The 20,493-nt window shown below is 48.9% G+C and overlaps 1 protein-coding gene across 1 annotated transcript in view; it reads left to right on the top strand.

The window, feature by feature from the left end:
* The window catches only part of Srd5a1 (steroid 5 alpha-reductase 1), a 37,414-nt gene extending 17,687 nt beyond the window's left edge, over positions 1-19,727 (top strand). The window contains exons 4-5 of the mRNA XM_021208629.1: positions 8,333-8,483; positions 17,966-19,727. Coding sequence (XP_021064288.1) covers positions 8,333-8,483; positions 17,966-18,032 — 218 coding nt within the window. The 3' untranslated portion in view covers positions 18,033-19,727. The remainder of the gene's footprint in view (positions 1-8,332; positions 8,484-17,965) is intronic.
* Positions 19,728-20,493: the final 766 nt, after the last annotated feature.

The following is a 20,493-nucleotide window of genomic DNA, read 5'->3' as shown; positions in this document are numbered from 1 at the left end:
GGGGAAACTGGATACAAAATACCCAGGGGTAAGTATAGAGGGGGAAACTGGATACAAAATACCCAGGGGTAAGTATAGAGGGGAACCTTTCTACAAAGTTGCTTTGCACGCTGCCCACCTGTCTTCCTTTCTCAGCTCTGCGAATTCACAGCCTCACAGGGCAGCATTTACTGCTGACTGAAAGTTTATATCGTGAACTGCAGTTAGGTCTGGCTTCTGGAAAGATGATTAAGGGGTGAAGGCTGTCAGTGTTTGGAGGCAGGACAAGGAGGACGTACAGGCCACTCTGGTACTTCCGGTCCAGCACTGTAATGGAATGGCTTTTTTTAAAAAATCGAATCTCCATCTTTAAAAACTATATGAAATATTGGATGAGATTTTTTTGTTGTTTAGAAAAACCTTTAAAAGTACATTAAGTGTACTGCCTGGAAAAGTAGTCATGTGCCAACAAAATTTGGGTGTGTGGAGTTCAAAGAATAGGGTGTGACCGTGAATGACTGGTACCCCTTCCTGTTCACTTATAGCCCAAATCCATGGCCCTTGGTCCATCTGAGAAGCTCAGAGCTGTGGGTTATGTTCCCTGTGGTCTAGGTGTGGTGCTTCCACTGGCCTGGCCGTAAAGCCGTGGCGGCATCTGCCTTCACCATATCCATACAGCCCTCACTGCAGTATCATGCCCAGAGGAAGGGGTGTTCAGAAGTTGTGGGTCCCATGAGGGACTAGAGCACTGTGTATAAGAGTTCCACTGACCTGGAGGACTGGATAGGGGCAGATTTTAAAGTGGGGGTGTCACCAATGGGTAAACTAGGAAAGTTTTGTGGGTGAACCTAAAACTTTGATAAAGAAAGCATGTGAGGTTGATTAATAACAAAAATAGGATTGCCCCCCCCCAAAAAAAAACCCAGTAAAATGAACAACACCAAATTTTGAATTAATGCCAACTCCTAAGAGCCAGGAAGCATCAAAGCCAACCCAAAAGTTCCTGTCATGTGATAGGCTGCCGTGTGACTTTTCCTGTCGTGTGATAGGCTGCCGTATGACTTTTCCTGTCGTGGGATAGGCTGCCGTGTGACTTTTCCTGTCGTGGGATAGGCTGCTGTGTGACTTTTCCTGTCGTGGGATAGGCTGCTGTGTGACTTTTCCTGAAGAGGTATGAAGGATGATCTATTTCCCCAAGGCAGGGCACTGAAGACTGCACAAAGAAAGGATTCCACTCCAGTCTAGAGTAGTGAGCAGGTAGGTTGTTTGGTGTAGCTTATGGGAGCCTGGGTGACTCAGAGGCAGCTGGGCCCCCACAGCCCACCCCAGCCCAGGGAGTGACTCACAAAAGCCACATTGCTGGAGTACCCTGCCTAACTTACCCACTGGCAGCTTGCCGGGTCAGAGAGTCTGTCCTCCCCTGCAGTAACTATGGCCTTCTAGTGTGAGAGGTACCCTGTGAACCTTATCGCTTTCGAGAGATTCCTGAGCCATGTAAGCGCTGTAGGGTAGTTTCTTGGTAGCATGCCTTCCTCTGTGTGCGAAGGTTTCAGTTTGGTGGAGACAACAACACAACTTGGGCGTGGTGGGGGACAAGAGCTAAGGGATGGGAGACGGCTATTGAGGTTGTGGGCGCTTGTGAGCTCCACAGCGGAGTCCAGTGCGGCTTTCCAAAGGAGAGCGTGCCTGGGCACTGCCCCCTGCCTCCCATCCACAACTGCGTGATAAGTACCTGATTCCAGATGTGGGAGACGGATGCAGGGCACAGACAGAAGGATGCACAAAGTGCTCAAAGCCCATGGAAGCGACAGGCTCAAGGAGCACCACACCTAATAGATGTAGCACGCTTCTCTTGTCGCTACAACCAGTTACTGATCAGAGTCACTGGAGGAGGAAGTTTTGGCTTGCAGTTGAGAGGGTACCAGGAAGCATGGCAGAAGGTCACGGCTGGAATGCCTCGCCTCAGGTATCAGGAAGCTGAGGTGAAATCAGGAATGGGCTAGAAGTACTCTGAAGGTCTACCCACCTTGACAGCCACTTTCTCCTAAAAGTCCTATAAGCTCCCCCAAATGGTGCCAGGCACTGGGGACCAAGCGTTCAGGCTCCCGAGTCTATGGGGCACACTTCATATTCACTGCTGCTCATAAAGTCCAGAGACAGCAGGATCCCGGCGAAGCATGGTACCTAGGCAGTCTGGTCCCATGGAAGCCCGGAGGCACTCCATATACAGCAGCCCATCCCCCTCTTGGCGGCAGAGATGCCATCTAGATGTTTGTCCCTTATCCCTTCAAGTTTCTTCCTTTTTCATTCAAAATTCTCACCGTGTATTTGTGGCTGGCTTAGAACTTGTTCTGTAGATCAGGCTACTCCCAAGCTCATGGAGACTCCACTCCCACTCCTGCTTCCCAAGGACTGGTATCAAAGGCATGTGCCATCATGCCCAGCTCCTCTCATTCCTTGATGCCAGTTGCAGATTTATATCCTAACCCAACATATCAAAACCTGAAGATCAAGAAAGAAAAAGTGAGGAGGCCTTCTCAGACATTGTTTAAAGCAGCAGCAGCAAAACCTGTCTGAACAGGAATGCCTCCCGGCGAGCAGAGGAAGCTGGGGCCGACAGCCCAGTGCGGTTTGTCTTTGGGTACAGAAGTGAAGGGGATTCATTGGCTGGAGGCTAGCAGAGTACCACCTGTAACAGGCAGAGCAGCCTTCATCCCACAGTGAGGACTAACCACTCCTTGTCTGCAGCAGCATGTCCCCAGAGGCCTCCACAGCCCTTAGGGCAAGCTGAGCAGAAATGCAAAGGCTAGCGTCTCCCAGACAACCAGAGATGCCACAGGCACCCAGGAAAGGCCAGGCAGGCAATCTCTTCTCCAGTTCATCATTTCTAATCTTTTGCGTGAAGAGGAAGGCCAGGATCACCAGAGACAACAGCAGGACAACCGGCAGGTCCCACCCAAAGGACATAAAAGATGTAAGTGAAAAGAGAACGAAAGGAAGCCAGAGAGACTCCATTCCATGATACCTGCACAAAGCAGGGGGACCTCCGGGGTGCCCTGAAGACCAAAGTCAAGAGAGCATTGGTGAGCAAGCCGAGTCTCACGCCCGCCGTTCAGAGGAGCTTAGCACACAGAAAGCCATCAACTGCACCGGACAGTCCTCTGCTTGGTGGCTGCTTGGATCCTTGAGGGGACCCCCCGCCCCCTCAAGGAAACACAGGCTTTTGCCCTAGCATTCCTTGTATGTACTCTGTTGGTGGTTGTGAAGACCCAGGACACCAGGGATGAGGTGTGACAACCCTGAGACTTGAACTTGCCCCCTCACCACACGCTCTGTATTTCAAGACATTTTCTCCTATACTAGGTCTGTGCTCAGTCACTGGCCAAGGCCAAGTGAGCTTGTTTGTCGGGTTGGTGGCAGAATTGGGAGTAGATATGGAGATAGGATCCTAGCGTGTCCACACAGGCAGGTACAGAGACCCATGCAACTTGGACAGAGGGCAAGCACTGTGGGCTATAGGTGAAAGGTACAACCCACTGCTTTGTTTGTTAAATTAATATATTTTAAAGAGCATACAAAAGCTTGGTTGGCTGGTTAGAAGGCCCTGGGGATCCGCCTGCCTCCATCTCCCCAGATCTGAGATTACAAGCATGGGCTCCTTGTGGCCTTTTACATCTGGGGTAGGGATCAAAATCCAGTCCTTGTGCTTACAAGGCAAGCGACCAGGCCATCTGACCTGCTCTTAAGCTTCATAAAATCAGCGTATATTAATGTCCTAGGCAGTGCACTCATTCGTGACAAGTTATACACACATCACACACTGTCTTGTTCTATGCATCCTTAACGCTGCCTGTGTACTAAAGGGACAACACCTAACAGAGTGTCTGGGGTTTTCAGTCAGCTAGCTGTATGCTCACCAGCCCCTGTCCCCAGCCCCACGTGTTTCCCCCAGAAAGTCACCTCTCCACACTGGACACCAAAGAGAAAGATCACTTAGGGTTCTGTTGCAGCCTCAGCTCCAGGTTGGAGTGTCGTGGTATTTGAAGCAAGGCTGCAGAGGTGCCCAGTTCGAGGATTCAGACAATTTTTTTTTTCATTTTTCATTATCATCATTATCGTCATTGTCATTGCCGTTGTCATGTGGACCTGTATATGTATGTGCAGGGACAGGCACATGCCACACAGCACATGTGTGGAGGTCAGAGGACAACTCCCGGATTCAGTTCTTTCCTGCCAGCCTGTGGCTCTGAGGGTAGAGCTTAGGCCGTCAAGCTTGGCAACAAGCACCCTTAGCACCCACACACCCAGGCTCTAGCCTCTCCGGTAGTCACTACCTATACCCTAAGTCCTGTGTCATATCCCCAAGACACTTGGGTTTTCATGGAGGATCCCATGTACCCTGTGCCACTGCACCAGTGCGTACCCTTGTTTCTTTCTTTTCCATGGCAACGAGTGAGACAGTATCATCCCAAGAAGCATCAAGTGATCCCCACAACCTGCTGGACTCTGACCACAGCTGCACACAGACAGGAATTCCAAAAACAGAACCTGAGATGTGTGCGTGAGTGTGTGCGCACACACACACTCATACACACACACATACACATGCCTACATACACATACACACACTCATACACACACATGCATGCACACATACATACACACATATATATACACACATATGCACATGCCTGCATATACATACACACACATACACACACTCATACACACACACATGCCTACATACACATACACACACTCATACACACACACATGCCTACATACACATACACACACTCATACACACACATACACACATATGCACATGCCTGCACACACATACACACACATATACACACTCATACACACACATGCGCGCACACATACACACATATACATACACACATATGCACATGCCTGCATATACACAGACATACACACATACATACACATGCCTGCATACACATACACACACTCATACACATACACACACATATACATACACACATATGCACATGCCTGCACATACATACACACACATATACACACTCATACATACACATGCACGCGCACACACACACATATACATACACACATATGCACATGCCTGCATATACACATACATACACACATACGTACACATGCCTGCATACACATACACACACACACACACACACACACACACTACAATTAAACCCCTAGAATTTGAAACATTTTCTTTAATTGTCTGTTAGGTCACAGACCCTCTTTGCTTTCTCCCTCCGCTCCCCCTCCCCCAGGGCTGTATCTTTGCCCAGCTCCACAGACTTGGACTTGACTGGGGCAGTGAGGGAATGAGGAAAACACAGGCACAGATAGTCACACAGAAGATCTAGCCTTTGGAAGCTCATCGTGTTTACAGTATCGCGTTGACCTGAGAGCTGAGGTCATCGCAGAGAGCTGATTTGGGGGGGGGGCGGCGCAGCATGTGAAATACAACTGGATCCAGGAGGGAGGTTTAGCTGGTCTTGATCGGATTTTTCCATAAGGGAGCAGTCCAGGCCCTAAATATCTGTGGGGAGAAAGCTATGGTAGACATTGTCTGCACACACTGTAACCACACACAGACCAGAGAAAGGCTTTCCCATCCCTCTGAGCCTCAGCCAGGAAAGGCTTTGCCACTCACACAGGACTGAGATCCTAGCCCTTGGCTTGACCATGCCCATGACAACACACACATTCACTCAAGACATAAGGGGCTTCCTAGGCTCCCTACACCTTGGACAAAGTGTTAAGAAGCCCCTCTGTGCTGTGCCTTCGTACCACAAGATAAACATATAGTCCTACCCAGTACCTTGTGTCTAGACTTGGCTAAACCAGGTGATGTGGAACTTCCTCACCACCCCGAACATCTGTAAGAGTCAGAGATTCCCAGTGTTTGGGGATTGGAAGGCTTTTCCTTCAGGCCTCCTTTATGCTAATCATGGCAGCTGTTTCTCCAGTCATGGTCCTCCCCCCCCCTACTGTCACTAGGCATTCTCTGCTAATACAGCCCATCTAGAAGGGTGAGCCCAAGTCGGCATCTGACCACATTCTCCTCTTCTGAGAGTTATGCCACCTCGGCTCCCCCCAGGGCGCTCATCCGCTCTCGATGCTGACCAGAGCCGGTGGTGATCTGTGGTTTCTAGCAGTGGTTTTCTGACCTGGGAGGTGGACACCTTTTTAAAACTAGTTCCACCCCCAGCGGCCTCCCACGGAGCTGTGGGTGGGAACCTGGAGCAGGGCACACCCGGGCTTCTCCTTCTCCGCAAAGCACCTTCAGTTGTTTGTCACTCTCCACAGTTACAAAGTGTCCCGCCCACCTTCGCCTCACCTCCCTCAGTTGCTTTCTCACATGCTGACGGTTTCTGACCATTTTGCTCTCCCTCCGTGGGGTCTTTGCTGCGGCCTCATCTCTTGTCCAGTGCATACACAGTAACTTCTGCCAGACTGTCACCTTCTCAGAAAGGCCCCTCTACCATAATGAGTCCCTTCTACCCCGTCTCACTGCCCTTTCTCTCCCAGCCCTGCAGCCTCCTCATGTTATGTGACATCCCTCCTTTATTTACATAGGAGTTCATGACTCTGGATGGGGAAAGGGAGCTTACTGAGTGCCCTAGTGCCCCGTAGCAGAGCCGGGCCTGGAACAGCGCTCCCCATGTTCTTTCTCCTCACTGTTGGCCGGCCGTCAGCTCCGTATCAGCTCATCACTGAGCCAGCTCCTGTTTGGCTGCTATTCCACAGTGGCTGAGTGTGTCATCCCTGTGACTATAGACTTGTCAGAGAAGCAGACAGGCGTGGATACAGGGATGCCTCCCCTTCTGAAGTTGCGCTTGAAGGAGTCCAACTTGTAGCAAAGGCATCTCTCTCCATGGATGACGGTGAACAAGAACCTCCTAATCCTGGAAACTTGTCCATTCCGGTTGAGCTGAGGCAATTCCAGTCACTACAGCACTTTGCTTCCTAGAAGTAAATTAACCTGTGTCTTTAGACTTGGTGGCTCCCCTGCCTCCATGAACTTCCCAGTATGCAGTAATGGCGGACCGACCACGAGGGTTGTTTGTTGACCATCCCGTCTGTTCTTTAACTCACTACTCCTGGGTTACACCTAGCAGTGGCCAACCGCAGGCCAAACGGAAGCTCTCCACTGTCTCTCCTGCCCTCCACTCCCGCCCTGTATTGCAAACCTCAGTGTCTTAATGAGCTCTGATTCTTGCTGACCCCTCTCTAGGTTTTTCTCCCAAATAAGCCTTAGATACTGTACTGTCGTAAGTTTCCCCTGCCTTGATCATCTCGCCTTCTCACTGCCGCACACCTCTGCCTCTTTCTCTCCCATTCCTGCCTCCAACCCCGACCCCATTCCCCTGGAGCTCTCCGCCTGCCTCTTCCCTTTGAGCTCCTCGCATCCCTGACAGCTGACATGGCCTTGGCTGAGCACTGAGTTTTCTCCCTTCTCCAGACATTTCTAATCAGCCTACACACAGACACCCCCAAAACCACGGTGCCTATCGGAGAGCTCCCCCAGACAGAATTGTGTGTCTCCCCGAAGTAGGGTGGCGAAGCGGCCTCTGTCCTCAGGCTAAACAGAGCTGCTGATTGGGGGGCGGGGGGGGGGAGCACATCTTCCTTTTCTATCGGGACGATTCCCATCCTCCTTACAGGCGTGGCCCAGCAACCCTCTAACTGTCTAGACACTTTTTGTCTCTTCAAAATCTTTCTGCTGAAGCACAGCCTGGCTGGGGTGTTATGTGGCTGCTGGTCACGTGGAAGAAGTCCTCACGTCTGAGGTTTCCTCCCTCTCTCTACCTTTCAGGTTCTCCTCCATATAAAACCTCCTGTCAGTCTCCCAGACCCAACTTCCTTCTCCAGAAACAGCCGCCTCTCCTAATGTACGCCGCTTTTCAAAATCTCCTGCTAAAATTGACTACAGAAAAGGGCTGTTTCCAAATCCTGCGGGACAGGGGACAACAGCTGCCTTAACTGGCTTTCTGTCTTAGCAACGCTTGTTTCTCAACTTGACACCGCCCCCCCCCCCAACTATGATCTAATCCTGTAGTCTTTATCTGACCCCTGCATCCTTCTGCTCTGACATGTGTAACAGCTTGTGGCCACTGCCCACATCTCTTCTCACAGCCTCTGTGCCAAGCCTTCCCATTTCCTTCTTCTTCCTCACGCACTGCCCAACACCATTTAACACCTGGGCCGCCATCCACCTCCCCACTGGCCAGTCTAATATCTGAGCGCCATGGAATCTATCTACGATCTGCAGATCATTCCCAGAATCCTGCTAGGTGCTGTCTATAGTGACATGTCCCTTTTCTCCCTTTTCATCTAGGAGGCCTGTTTGAATACGTGTCTGCAGCCAACTATTTTGGGGAGCTCGTGGAGTGGTGTGGCTTTGCGCTGGCCAGCTGGTCCCTCCAGGGTATGGTGTTTGCTCTGTTCACCCTGAGTGCACTGTTCACCAGAGCGAAGCAGCATCATCAGTGAGTTTTGTTTTGTTTTGTTTTTGTTTGCTTTGTTTTAACACGTTTCTGCGCTCTTGGCTCGTTCTTAGCCTAACAATTTCCAGGCTACGCGTTCAGAGTGCCAACATTAACTCTGAAATTGCTAATCCCGCTGCATAAAAGCTGAGAGCCCAGGAGCAGGACCTGCAGCTTTGGGGGATCCTCCCTCCTGCCCGCAGTTTGGTGTGAAGCCAGAAGGGACAGAAGTCAACCAGAGAGCCAGGGATGGGGCCTTAGTCACTGTCCTGTTGACCAAGGTGACACTTACATGAACGCAAGCGTTTAACTGGGAATTTGTGTACAGATTCAGAGATGGAGGTACATTATCATCATTGTGGGGACCATGGCAGTAGTCATGATGCTGGAGACGTAGTTGAGAGCTATATCCCTATCTGTAAGCAGAGAGAGACAGTGATGAGGGAGGGGGAGAGGGAGAGAGAAGAAGAGAAGGAAGAGGAGAGGGAAGAGGAGAGAGGTGAGAGCAAAGGTGAGAGATCCGGACTTGGCAAGGGCTTTTGACACTTCCTCTAACAAGGCCACATCCCCTGATCCTTTGACAGCTCCACTTCCTGGTGACTAAACACTCAAATATATGAGGCTCTGTGGGAATTCTTGTTATTCACACCATCACAACCTCCTGAGAAAGACAGGAGGTTGCAAGTACCTGCGAGGAAGGTCGGTCCGTGGGATTGCAGAGTCCACCGACCTAGCTGTAGAGAGAGGAGAAGTAGCCGCCTTGTCCCATGGGGCCTGGGAGAAGCCCAGGCTGGGAGTCTGTTATTTTGTAGGGCTTCCCTTTTGTCCTGGTGATAGTTCTGAGATCCCCCTGCTGTGTGGCCTTGCAGACATCACAGGAAGAATGCATTCACTTTTCTGGTCTACTTAGACCCCTCTGGTTCCCCATCTCAGAGAGGAACACCCTACCCCTGTCAGGGAATAGGGCAGTGACTGCTGTAGCTGCTTCATGCTAAGAAGGGGACAAGTCTACAGATGTTAGCATTTTGTCTAAGCTCTGCCAGAAGCTACCAACAACAGCCAGGTGGGCCTGATTCACTAAAAAGGGAGCTGCTTGCCCCCTCCTCTCCCTTACCTTCTCGATCTCGCTCTGTCCTCTGTCTCTCTCCCCCCTCTCTCCCCATTCCCCTGCCCCCCTCTCTCCATGTGCTCATGCCTGGCCTCTACCCGTCCCCCCCCCTCTCTCTCTGCCTTTCTCTGCCTCTATTACCCTCTCAGCTTCCTTCCTCATGCCCTGAATAAATTCTTTTCTATACCATCCTGTGGCTGGTCCCTCATGGGGAAGAGATGCCTCAGCATGGGCCGAGGAAGCACCCCCATCCCCCACACCTGACTACACATCCACCAAATATATCCCCTCTCCCCCTAATCTTTTTTTTTTTTTTTTTTTTGGTTTTTCGAGACAGGGTTTCTCTGTATTGCCCTGGCTGTCCTGGAACTCACTCTTGTAGACCAGGCTGGCCTCAAACTCAGAAATCCGCCTGCCTCTGCCTCCTGAGTGCTGGGATTAAAGGCGTGCACCACCATGCCTGGCTTTCCTAATCTTTTTTATAAAACACAACAGTTGTGCCAACAGGGACATGGATCTTGAAAAAAGAAAGAATGCTTATGTGGTTTTCTGGGGCTGCTCCAGGTAGATTCCGTAAAAATTGGGCAGGTCGTGCATCTTGGACTCTCTCTCTCTCTCTCTCTCTCTCTCTCTCTCTCTCTCTCTCTCTCTCTCTTTCTGCAAGACAATCTGAAGAAGCCAAGGACTGGAAGGACTGGAGAGAAGAATGCTATTGGCTAGTTTGATAGCTGTTGAAGTGGCTAGGATCACAGTTAGAGGGGCCTCCCAGAGAGAGAGAGAGAGAGAGAGAGAGAGAGAGAGAGAGAGAGAGAAGGGGGGAGAGAATTGTAATCACCATTTGATTCCAGCTTGCCTGCTTCATTGTTTTCTCTCAAACTCCAGTAAAACTGTCTTCCAGCCTCCTTCTGAGGCCACCTGTTTAACTTTTTGTTGATAAGATTGAGAATCCAAAGAAGAGACCCTGATTTCCCCAGCAACACCAAGAATGTCTTGCAATTTTTCACTGGTAGGGATTTCCTATGGAAACCTGAATTATTTATTTCCCATTTCTGGTATTGCTTCATAGTCAGATGCCGAGAGTGACTTTCTTGGTCCCCGTTTTGTTAAAGAAAACTGCTTCACGGTGGACTCCTCATGTTCGGCCTCTCCCCCCCCCCACACACACACCCAGTTTCAGAAGTATGATTGATTACTCATTCGTCCGATCAGGGATGAGCCACCATTTAGTTTTCCTATCAAATACTGCAGATGTGAAGAACAGCTGCATGCCTGGGCAAGACAACAACCACTAGAGGCCATGGTCCCTGTGCCCAAGGAGCTGGGGGCCAAAAATGAAGCTAAATCTTGTTTCCTTGGCTCCCCTGGTGCACCGATGGGCTAATGAGGAGGCCCCCCCACCTCCTCCCTGATGCTGGTTCTGTCTACCTCTGTGCACATAGGTGAATGAGGCTGAATTGAGTAGAGCAACTGCCCGGAGTAGACTCAGCATTTGTGGCCAATGGCTTGTCTCAGAGCTGGTGTGGTTTACTAAAGGGGGGGAGGGGAGGCTATAGGGTGCTGAGCCATGGGTAAGGTGTGGACGGATCCCACTATTTAGTCTGACTTCTCCTGGTGGCATACTAGACTGTAGTGGCTCTTCCCTGCTGACAGACTAGACATCCCCGCTCAGATGGACTAGGGGATTCGAGTTGTCGAAAGTCAACTTTGACCTGTGATTTTTCCTATCTCTGCCCCTCTGTTTCTCTTTAGATGGGAAAACTTCCAAAAATCCTCCAAGGCACTGCTTGGCTGCCTTCTCAGACCCTGGGCCAAGTTAGATAGATAGGAAAACCCTGAGGCATGGCCCCAATGTCTGATGGGACACTTCCCTTGCAGGAGATAGTGGGAGAATTTGGATTTGCTGATATTCACACAGCCTTCTCATTAGTGGAGTCTAAAGACAGCAGAAGGTGTTTCGGGCTTGCAAGCAGTCAGTGACCACAAATCTAACCAGGATTTTGGGGTCAGACCATGGTGAAGGTGGGTATGTTTGTCCACTTGCTTCTCCTCGATCAAGGCTACTGACTGCAACTCACTCATGATACATGACATCTCAAGACCTGTCAATTCTTGTTCCCAATGAATGAGCCAAAAGATGATGGATGTAACCAGGGCAAATTCATATCCCTTACAAGGAGGGCAAGTGCTCCAGGCGCAGTGAGCTGTGCGGGATTCAGTAGAATTCTGTTCACTGTAAATCACTGGGCACCATTTTACTGAGGAACGCATGCCTCTCGTGTATCTGCCACTCACACTCATTCAAAACTAAGACCACGGCCATATAGACCACCTTGCACTTTCCATAAGGCTTGTTTAGGAGTTTATGATCCACAGTGTGTACATAGGTCATATTATCTTACTGTGTACCAGCGTTGCACGGCACTATCTTCCGAGTCAAACAACGGCCATGGTCTGAGCCGTGAAAACCTAACAGATCACACGGCTAGGCTGCCTGACTGTCCCTGGGTTCTCGTCGTCATATATCACAACATGGCTGGACGTCTCTCCAGAATGAAAAAGAAACCTGGAAATTGAAGCATATTACGGGGGTCTGGGAAAGTTATATGGCCGTGCTAAAAACTTAGGCTAATTCCATATGCTGGAAAGTCATCTGAGAGAACCTCAGTTGAGAAAAGACTTCCATAGCCAGGCCTGTAAGGCATTATCTTAATTAGTGATCAGTAAGGGAGGGCCCAGCCCATTGTGGGTGCTGCCATCCCTGGGCTGGTGGTCCTGGATTCCAGAAGAAAACAGGCTAAGTAAGCCACGAGGAGCAGGCCGGTCAGCAGCACCCTCCATGGCCTCTGTGTCAGCTCCTGCCTCCAGGTTCGTGACCTGATTCAGTTCCTGTCAGAACTTTTTTGGGTGATGAACAGTGACGTGGAAGACAAATAAGCCCTTTTCCTTACCTAGTTGCTTTGGGCATGGTGTTTCATAACAGCGATAGTGACGCTGAGACAGTGGAATGGGCAGAAGGTCAAAGTTCAATGCACCGACCTCATGCTCTGCTTAAATCAATGGAATTATAGGTCAGCTCTTCAAAACAATTACCCTCCAAGGTCAAGTAGGCCCCAGGGATGATAGATATACTAAGAGCATCCTGTAACTGTGGGAAATGGCCCATTCTTTTGTTCAGGGAGACCATGGAGACCCCACCCAGTGAACTTTAACCAGTGTCCAGTCAACACTGAGGAGACATCTCCCTCACAGTTGGTAAAAGGAAAAAGGAGCCAGAAACTCCCTCTCAAGCCAGGGATCCCTCAGACCCACTCAGGTCCCCGAGTGGCTGTGATTCCAGAAGGGGTGGTTTGAATAAAACGGCCCCCACAGGGCCTTACGTATTGGCCCTATCAGGAGGTATGGCCATGACAATAGTGGATTTACACCTCTGAGAGGTAAGCCAACCCAAATTGAATGTTTCCCTTTATAAGGGTTGCTGTGGTCGTAGTGTCTCATCACAGCATTAAAACCCACACTAAGACAATGCCCAGGAAAATAGGCTTAGGCCTTGACCAATGTTTAAAAGGAAGAAAAGAAGACGTCACACGTCGTCACACGTTTAAACTCAGAAAAGAGGGCAGGCTTGGCAGGCTACCTGTTGGTGGCCAATTGCACTGAGGACAGGGTTCTCAGAGTGGAAGTGTGCTATCTCAGCAGGGGGCAGTTGTTCCTCCTGTCCCTTTACCGTATCTTCCTAAGGGTCCGTTGGCCAGGTGACGAACAGCTCCAACTGGGTGAACTTTTAATAAAGGAGTCAGTAGTATGATATGTTGTACTCACTGGAGTAGAGCAAAATGTAAGGTTCCCCCCACCCAAGGCCAGAGGCAGATTCCATTCCTTTGACTAGGAGCAAATCACTTTCTTAATGGACCTTAACAGAGCAACCCTAATACCTCACAGTGGACTCTAAAACTATGGTAACATTTCCCCCATAAGAATAAGGAGCCTAAAATCACTTAGGAGATGGGCTACTTGAGAGGCTGAGGCAGGGGGATTTCTAATTCCAGACTGGTCAAGGTAACATAACATCCTGCCAATATTGCAAGGCCAATATTTCTGAACATATTCTGGGCTGATATATATATATATATATATATATATTTATTTATTATAATTTTTATATAATATATATACAATATATTTATAATTTATATAATATATATAATTTATATATAATATATATTATATATATAAAAATAATAAATATATATAATAAATATATATATATATTATATATATATAATGTTATTATCAGATAAGTTACTGATAAGAAACCCCCGAAAGAGACAGCCCTAGGATTCATTGCAGTGCAGCAGAACTATTCTACCCGGCTGTGAAACTGTAGAAACATCACTGGAATTTCAGTTTATAAATGCTTGCACTGACAGCCGAGCCCCAGGGCATTAGCTGTTGTAGCTTGCTAATGTGTTTATAAAAAGATAAAGGTGAGGGGGAATATGTTCTATGGAGGTGTAGTCAGGTATGGGAGAAGGGAGTGTGTGGGGGGGGGGATGCAGAGGCATTCCTTCCCCCTGAGGGACCAGCCACAGGATGGTATAGTATAGAATAGAGTTTATTCAGGGCATGGGGAGTGGAGTGAGGGTAGTATAGGCAGAGAAAGGCAGAGGTGGGGGAGAGAGAGTAAAGACATAGAGGAGAAGAGGCTGGCCATGAGGATGTGGAGATGGGGTGGGGGAAGGAAACCAGGAGCAAGAGAGCAAAAGAGGGAGGAGAGGGAGACTGGAGAGGGCAAGTAGCCCCCCTTATAGTGAGTCAGGCACACCTGGCTGTTGCCAGGTGTAGTGGCTATTCCTGGTTGTCAACTTGACTATATTTGAAATGAACTACAATCCAGAATTGGAAGGCTCACCAGTGGACCTAATCTGGAGACTGGGAGATAGAAGTTTCTGATCTGGATCTTGGTATGGAGATCTTGAGAAGACAGGGAGATCTCCGAGTCCAAGGTCATCTGGGATTAAAGGTGTGGTGGCACACACCTTTAATCTGGGCCACACCTTCTGCTGGGGACCATATAAGCACATTGGAAGAAGGGAGTCTGGCTCTCGCTCTTCCGCCTTCTTGCGGTGTGGGACTCAGCGACTGCTAGATCCTTGGACTTCCATTCACAGCTACTACTGAACCATTGTTGGGATTTGGACTGCAGACTGTAAGTCATCAATAAATTCCTTTACTACATAGAGACTATCTGTAAGTTCTGTGACTCTAGAGAACCCTGACTAATACACCAGGTAACTGTGGGGCGGGGCTTAGACATTAGCTAACCGCTAATGCACGTACTCTGTTGAGGGCAAAACTTAAAGAAATTTAAGGGGAGCTGAGCAGCCATACTTAATTAGCACAGCACTGAGTGTCTGACAGGTCACAGCTCTCCGTAGCTTGGCAGAGCAGATACAGACTGGCTCTTGTCTCTTCACAGTAAACACTCGCGCCCGAAGGTCAGCCACAGACAAAACACTGAAACTTGAGAAACAGATTAAACTACTGTAAAGCTACCTGTTGATCAAGTTTAATGGCCCTTTAAAAACCACCTCTGTGTGTCCTCAGGATACAGTGATAAAATTTTTTGCAGTAGTGATTTAGAAAAGGAAGACAACAGAATGTGTTTTGGAACGCTGGCTGTTCCCACTGCCTCTTCAGCCCGCGACTCAGAAACGTGGTCTATGTAGTCCAACATCACTCCAGCCCCTCCGGACATAGAGCTAAAGCACCTCTGAGGGGCATAGGTGAACAATTTAAAGACTGATTGGCATAGACAGTGGAGGTAGGCAGCTATCTCTCCCAAGGAGGAGTGTTGGGCCATGAGCTCAGTCAGCAGCATTAATACCACTGAAAGATAGGTGCCAGGCCTGTTCTTAATCACATAGGTGACAGCTTTAGTTCTAGGGATGGGAAACAAAACAATTACAGCATAAAAAACAAAATCAGCTATACGTGTATGCAAACGTGGAAATCTTAAGGTGTGACACTTTGAGGCGGACTTGTGATTTCAGTAATTTATGTAGAAAGGCTTACTTTAACTGTGCAATCAGCACATCTCATCCCTGGCTATATAATGATTTTTTTTCAAGCGGATCCAGACAACACCTTTAGGCAAACGGCCTACCACCTCATAGTGGCCAAAGGTGTACAGCATCCCTCAGCCTTGTGCCAGGTCACATGACCAGCTTGCACCCTCCACTTCGCTGACTTGTGCTCACCTGGTTGTTCTGCCCTTTCCATTCTGGGTCATCATCAGAGGGCAACTTCTAGAAGAACCAACCCCCCCTTATAGACATGGGGCTCCCCGTTCGGGTAAGCCCAGAGCATCTTAAGAAGGAGCTCAAAGCGGCCGAGCCCCTGGCAGGCCTGTGGGTACTTAGCACCGGTGAGTGTCCACGGTCACATTGTGAAATGGGTCCCTTGTTTGCACTGGCAACCATCCATAACCTCTGGGAAGCCTCCCATCTCTGCCTTTCACGCCAAAGAGGAGACAGGGGACGCAGAGGCCCTGACCAGCTTCTTGTCGTGTTTCCTATTGCCTAGGCAGCATAGGACAGTGACGGTGGTGGCCAGCCGGCCCTGTAGGTTATCATTTCTGTGTTTGTGGACCACAGTTGGATCGACCAAAGACAGCAAGCAGCCCGTCTCTGCTTCCCTTCCCATCCCTTGCCTCATACTTCCGCCACACTAACAAATAATCATTTCCCTTTATCATCTTCACTCTGCTTAGCATCCCCCATGCTTATGGAAGCTTCTTTTTACGTACCATTTCTGGATCTTATAAAGGAAAAAGTGATTTTCTGCAGATGAGGTTTCATGCCCCTTTGCTCAGTCTGTCCCCCAGCTCCCGGGTTCGGGCCACCCTCCAACCCAGCCTCTCACGTGGCTACGGCTCCTCCGTTCCCATCCTTACTCCACCTCTTTGGTGGTCAGCCTCCCCATCTGGCAGCCTGCGTTGATATAATTACATCAAAACTGAAAGTACCATTTGTTTGGAGTGAAGAGCTGAATTTCGGACACCACCAGTTGTATTTTTGTTGTTGTTGAATGAGTTTATAATCCTAGCTATCCTGTATAAAAGACACGCAATCCAGGTATTTTATTTGATGTGTTTATAAAAATGATAAAGAGAGGATATGTTCTATGGATGTGTGGTCAGGTATGGGGGGATGAGGTGGTCTCAGCGGGCCCGTGCTGAGGCATCCCTCCCCCGTGAGGGACCAGCCACACTTGGTATAGTATATAATAGAGTTTATTCAGGGCATGGTGGGGGGGCAGGTAAGAGGGTAATAGAGGCAGGGAAAGAGAGAGACTAGAGAAGAAGAGGCTGCCAGGAGCACATAGAGAGAGGGGGGAAGAGTAAGGGGGCAGAGCAGGAACAAGAGAGAGAGTGGGGCAAGCAGCCCCTTTTATAGTGGGTCAGGCACACCTGGCTGTTGCCAGGTAACTGTGGGTGGAGCTTAGACAGAATGCTAACATTATTTACAAGCCATAAGCCTGGATTGGGCAGGTTTGGAGCTATCCTAACCTATTCCTCAGCTATGAAATCCCTTGTTACTCGCTGTTCCTCCTGGGAACACGTGCTCAAGGTCCATCTCCTCCACCTCCGTCTTCTTTTTCCCTCCTCTCCCTCTACCTGGGACCCCTTCCCTCGATCCTCAAGTCCCACCTTTCTCCCTGATTGGCTCAAGCCTCTTATTGACCAGTTACACTGGGGAGCAAGGTTCACATAACATCCCCCGGAGTACGTGGGATCGCTGGTGGGGCGGGGTGGGGTGTGCAACCACATCTTGAGAAGCCAGTGCTTAGCATTAGAAGACAAGCAGCATCTGACCAACCTGCTACAATTTTCAGGACACGTCAGCAACTTTCCTTCCAAAAAGAAAGATGAATTTACCCAGGCCGCTCCTGAGATACACTTCAGATACTTGAAATTGTTCAAATATGGACAAAACTACACTTAAATGTCCCTATTGCTTACAAAACAAAACAAAACAAAACAAAAAACCAAACAACCAAAATCCTTAGGGCTGGCAAGGTGCTTAGTAGCCTAAGGCATTTCCCACCAAGCCTGTGGGTCTGAATTCAGCGCCTGGTACCTGTACAATGGAAAAAGAATCAATTCTTAGAAAGTTATCTTCTGACCTCCACGCACTTGCCACACACACACACACACGCACATGCACATGCACACACACACACACACACACACACATTTTTAAACTGTAAAAAAGAAAACCCTTGGTATTTCTTGCATAGTCAGAAATCTTCGCCATCTTCAAAAATGCCTTAAATGGCAAAATGAATTGGTCTTTAAACCTTTTCTCTCTCATTTTAGGTGGTACCACGAGAAGTTTGAAGATTACCCCAAAACAAGAAAAATACTAATTCCGTTCCTGCTTTAGCGTGCTGCCCATGCTGTTGTCTTCTGTGAGCTGAGTGTCTGTCTTCCTGGTGACTTTTCTCTGAGCACTTACAAGTCAATTGTTTTCCTTAATTCTCCTGCAGTTCCATAGTTCTCAGGAAGGGCAATAGGAGGGTGTTGTCCCCTGGTAAAGGACAAAGCCAATCATAAACTAACCCACCATGTACAGTTAGGGGCTACAGTGCCCGATCGGTTGCACAAGCAGGGAGCAATGCGTCATTATGGTGCCTCTGGCTTCTGGTATCAGCACCCCCTACAGCCCCGCAAGGATTTCATCCAGGTCAGCAGCAGTCACCTGCCTCCTTCACAGATGTGTGTTCTGCCTGCTCAGCCCTTGCCACAGAGGCCTGGAGGTGTGGGAGTGTGGCCCAGGGGCGGCTTACCGTCCTTCACTGCAGACCCCTTTGACCCCCAGACACTGGTGAGGGAAGTGTTCCTACAACATGTCCTTTCCCTAAGTGGTGAGACTGCGGAGTGTGTCCGTTCACTCGCTGAGCCCAATTCTGCTCTTCCTTTGGGCTAGAATTCATTAAGGTCCTTAAAAAAAAACACACTCTTAATATTATAAAACAAAATGTCAAAACAGAATTTCATATTTTGAGTGCACCCCAAGGACCAAGCATGGCACATAGAGATGGAAAGCTCGGAGCTATCCTGGGCTTTGTAGGGAGACCCTCTTTTGGGGGAAAAAAATGGTAACAACCAGCTAACAATCCAAGGAATTGACAGCAGTAATAAAAGATGCCACCCACACAAGTACCAGCTTGGTTGGGAGAAAGATGTTCTCCCAGGATACTAACCCCACTGTAGCCCTGGGCGGTCTGAGGACCACTGGTGAAGAGCCATCCCCACCGGATGGATTAGCACTGCCCCGGGGCAGCAACTGCACTTACCACTCACCCTTCCCCATCAGGTGCCAGAATGAGAGGAAACAGAAGGGACAGGACTGGGTGCTCTGGTCCCAGTAAAGATGCTGCAGGAAGACCTGCAGGCACACCTGACCGTGTGCACAGTGCCCACCACCCGCCTTTCCTGCAGGTACCACCTGCAGTTCTTGCCCCCACCTCCGTGTGCCCACGCCCACCTTCCCAGCAGGGCTTCCTCAGCTCTTTTGCTCTCAGACAGAAACAATTCTCTGTGCCTCCAGTTCACAGAGTGTTTCCTAGGCTTGACCCAGGAAACTTCATGATGCGGCTACTTCATTGTAACAAAGAGCATTGTTCCCCCCTTCAAATCCTTCACCCTCCCCTTTTCTGACCAAGGAACTGTTTGAAAACCTAAAGCACTAAATATTGTTGCTCTTCTCTCAAAACCTCAGTGAGGCCTGCCTGGTATGATCTGAACGGTTTGCATGGGAGGATGTACACAGCTGAGACCCTGGGGTTGTTTGCTGTGAATTTGACCTCCTTTTAAGGGCATGCTGCTAAAGTTGGAACCCAATATTTCAGGTTGCTAGGCAGATGCCCTGACACTAAGCTACATCACATATTAGCCCTGTGATGCCTCTTTGTTTATGAAGGACCAAGCTGCCCACAGGCTTGTGGTTGCTCCCCATGCTAAGTGAGAGATTAAGAGAAATCCTGTCCCAACACTATACTTCATTCCCTGAAACTTGTATTTGCTTGTGTGAACCATGGTTATTAAGGAAATCAATAAAACTACAATTATAAGTCCAGTTGTATTGTTTGTCTTCATGACTGGTTGTGACTGTCACCTATTTAAAGCTCACCTCTTTCCCAAAGTTGGGTGGTCAAATACCCTTTAATATGAGGATACATAGTCATAAGACCCGTTTATGGTTTCAACTAAGGTTGTTTGGTATTCAAATGAAAATCTGTCCCAATAGGTTTTTTAACTGGATTGGGGCACAAATGGCTTTTGAGTATTCTTTTCTTTCCTTGTGTAGTTGCTGGTGTCTTTTCAACCTGAGCCCTTCAGATATTTTCTTTCCCCCTTTTAACAAATCATTTACTTCTTGGGCAAGCAAGATGGCTCAGCCAGTGAATCCATTTGCTGCACAGACTGGGCAATGCCATATGGAGATGAAAGCGGAACATCAACTCCAAAGCTCCTCTTGGTCTGTCTCACCATGCGCGCCACGGCATGCGTGAGCTACCCCTACGGTAATAAGTCAAGAGTAATGTGCACCATTTGAGATTTTTCAGATCTACTTAATACAGAAAGAAAAGAAGAACGGGTGTGAAGAATATGGGTGGTTAGAATACATCTTCTCTGACACTGTAAATTATCTTTTTTTTTTTTAAGTGAATATGGGAGTTTTGCCTGCATGTGTCTCTGTATACCACATAGAGCAGTCCCGTAGAGGACAGAAGGCCATCCGATCCCTGAGACTAGAGTTACAGATGTTGTGAGCCACCATGTGGATGCTGGGGATCAAAGGCTGGTGCTCCAGATCAAAGGCTGGTGCTCCAGATCAAAGG

Source organism: Mus pahari, chromosome 11 (genome assembly GCF_900095145.1).
Source record: "Mus pahari chromosome 11, PAHARI_EIJ_v1.1, whole genome shotgun sequence".
NCBI classification, from domain to species: Eukaryota; Metazoa; Chordata; class Mammalia; order Rodentia; family Muridae; genus Mus; species Mus pahari.
Note: the sequence above shows the minus strand (reverse complement) of the source record. Positions and strands in the feature narration are given on the sequence as shown.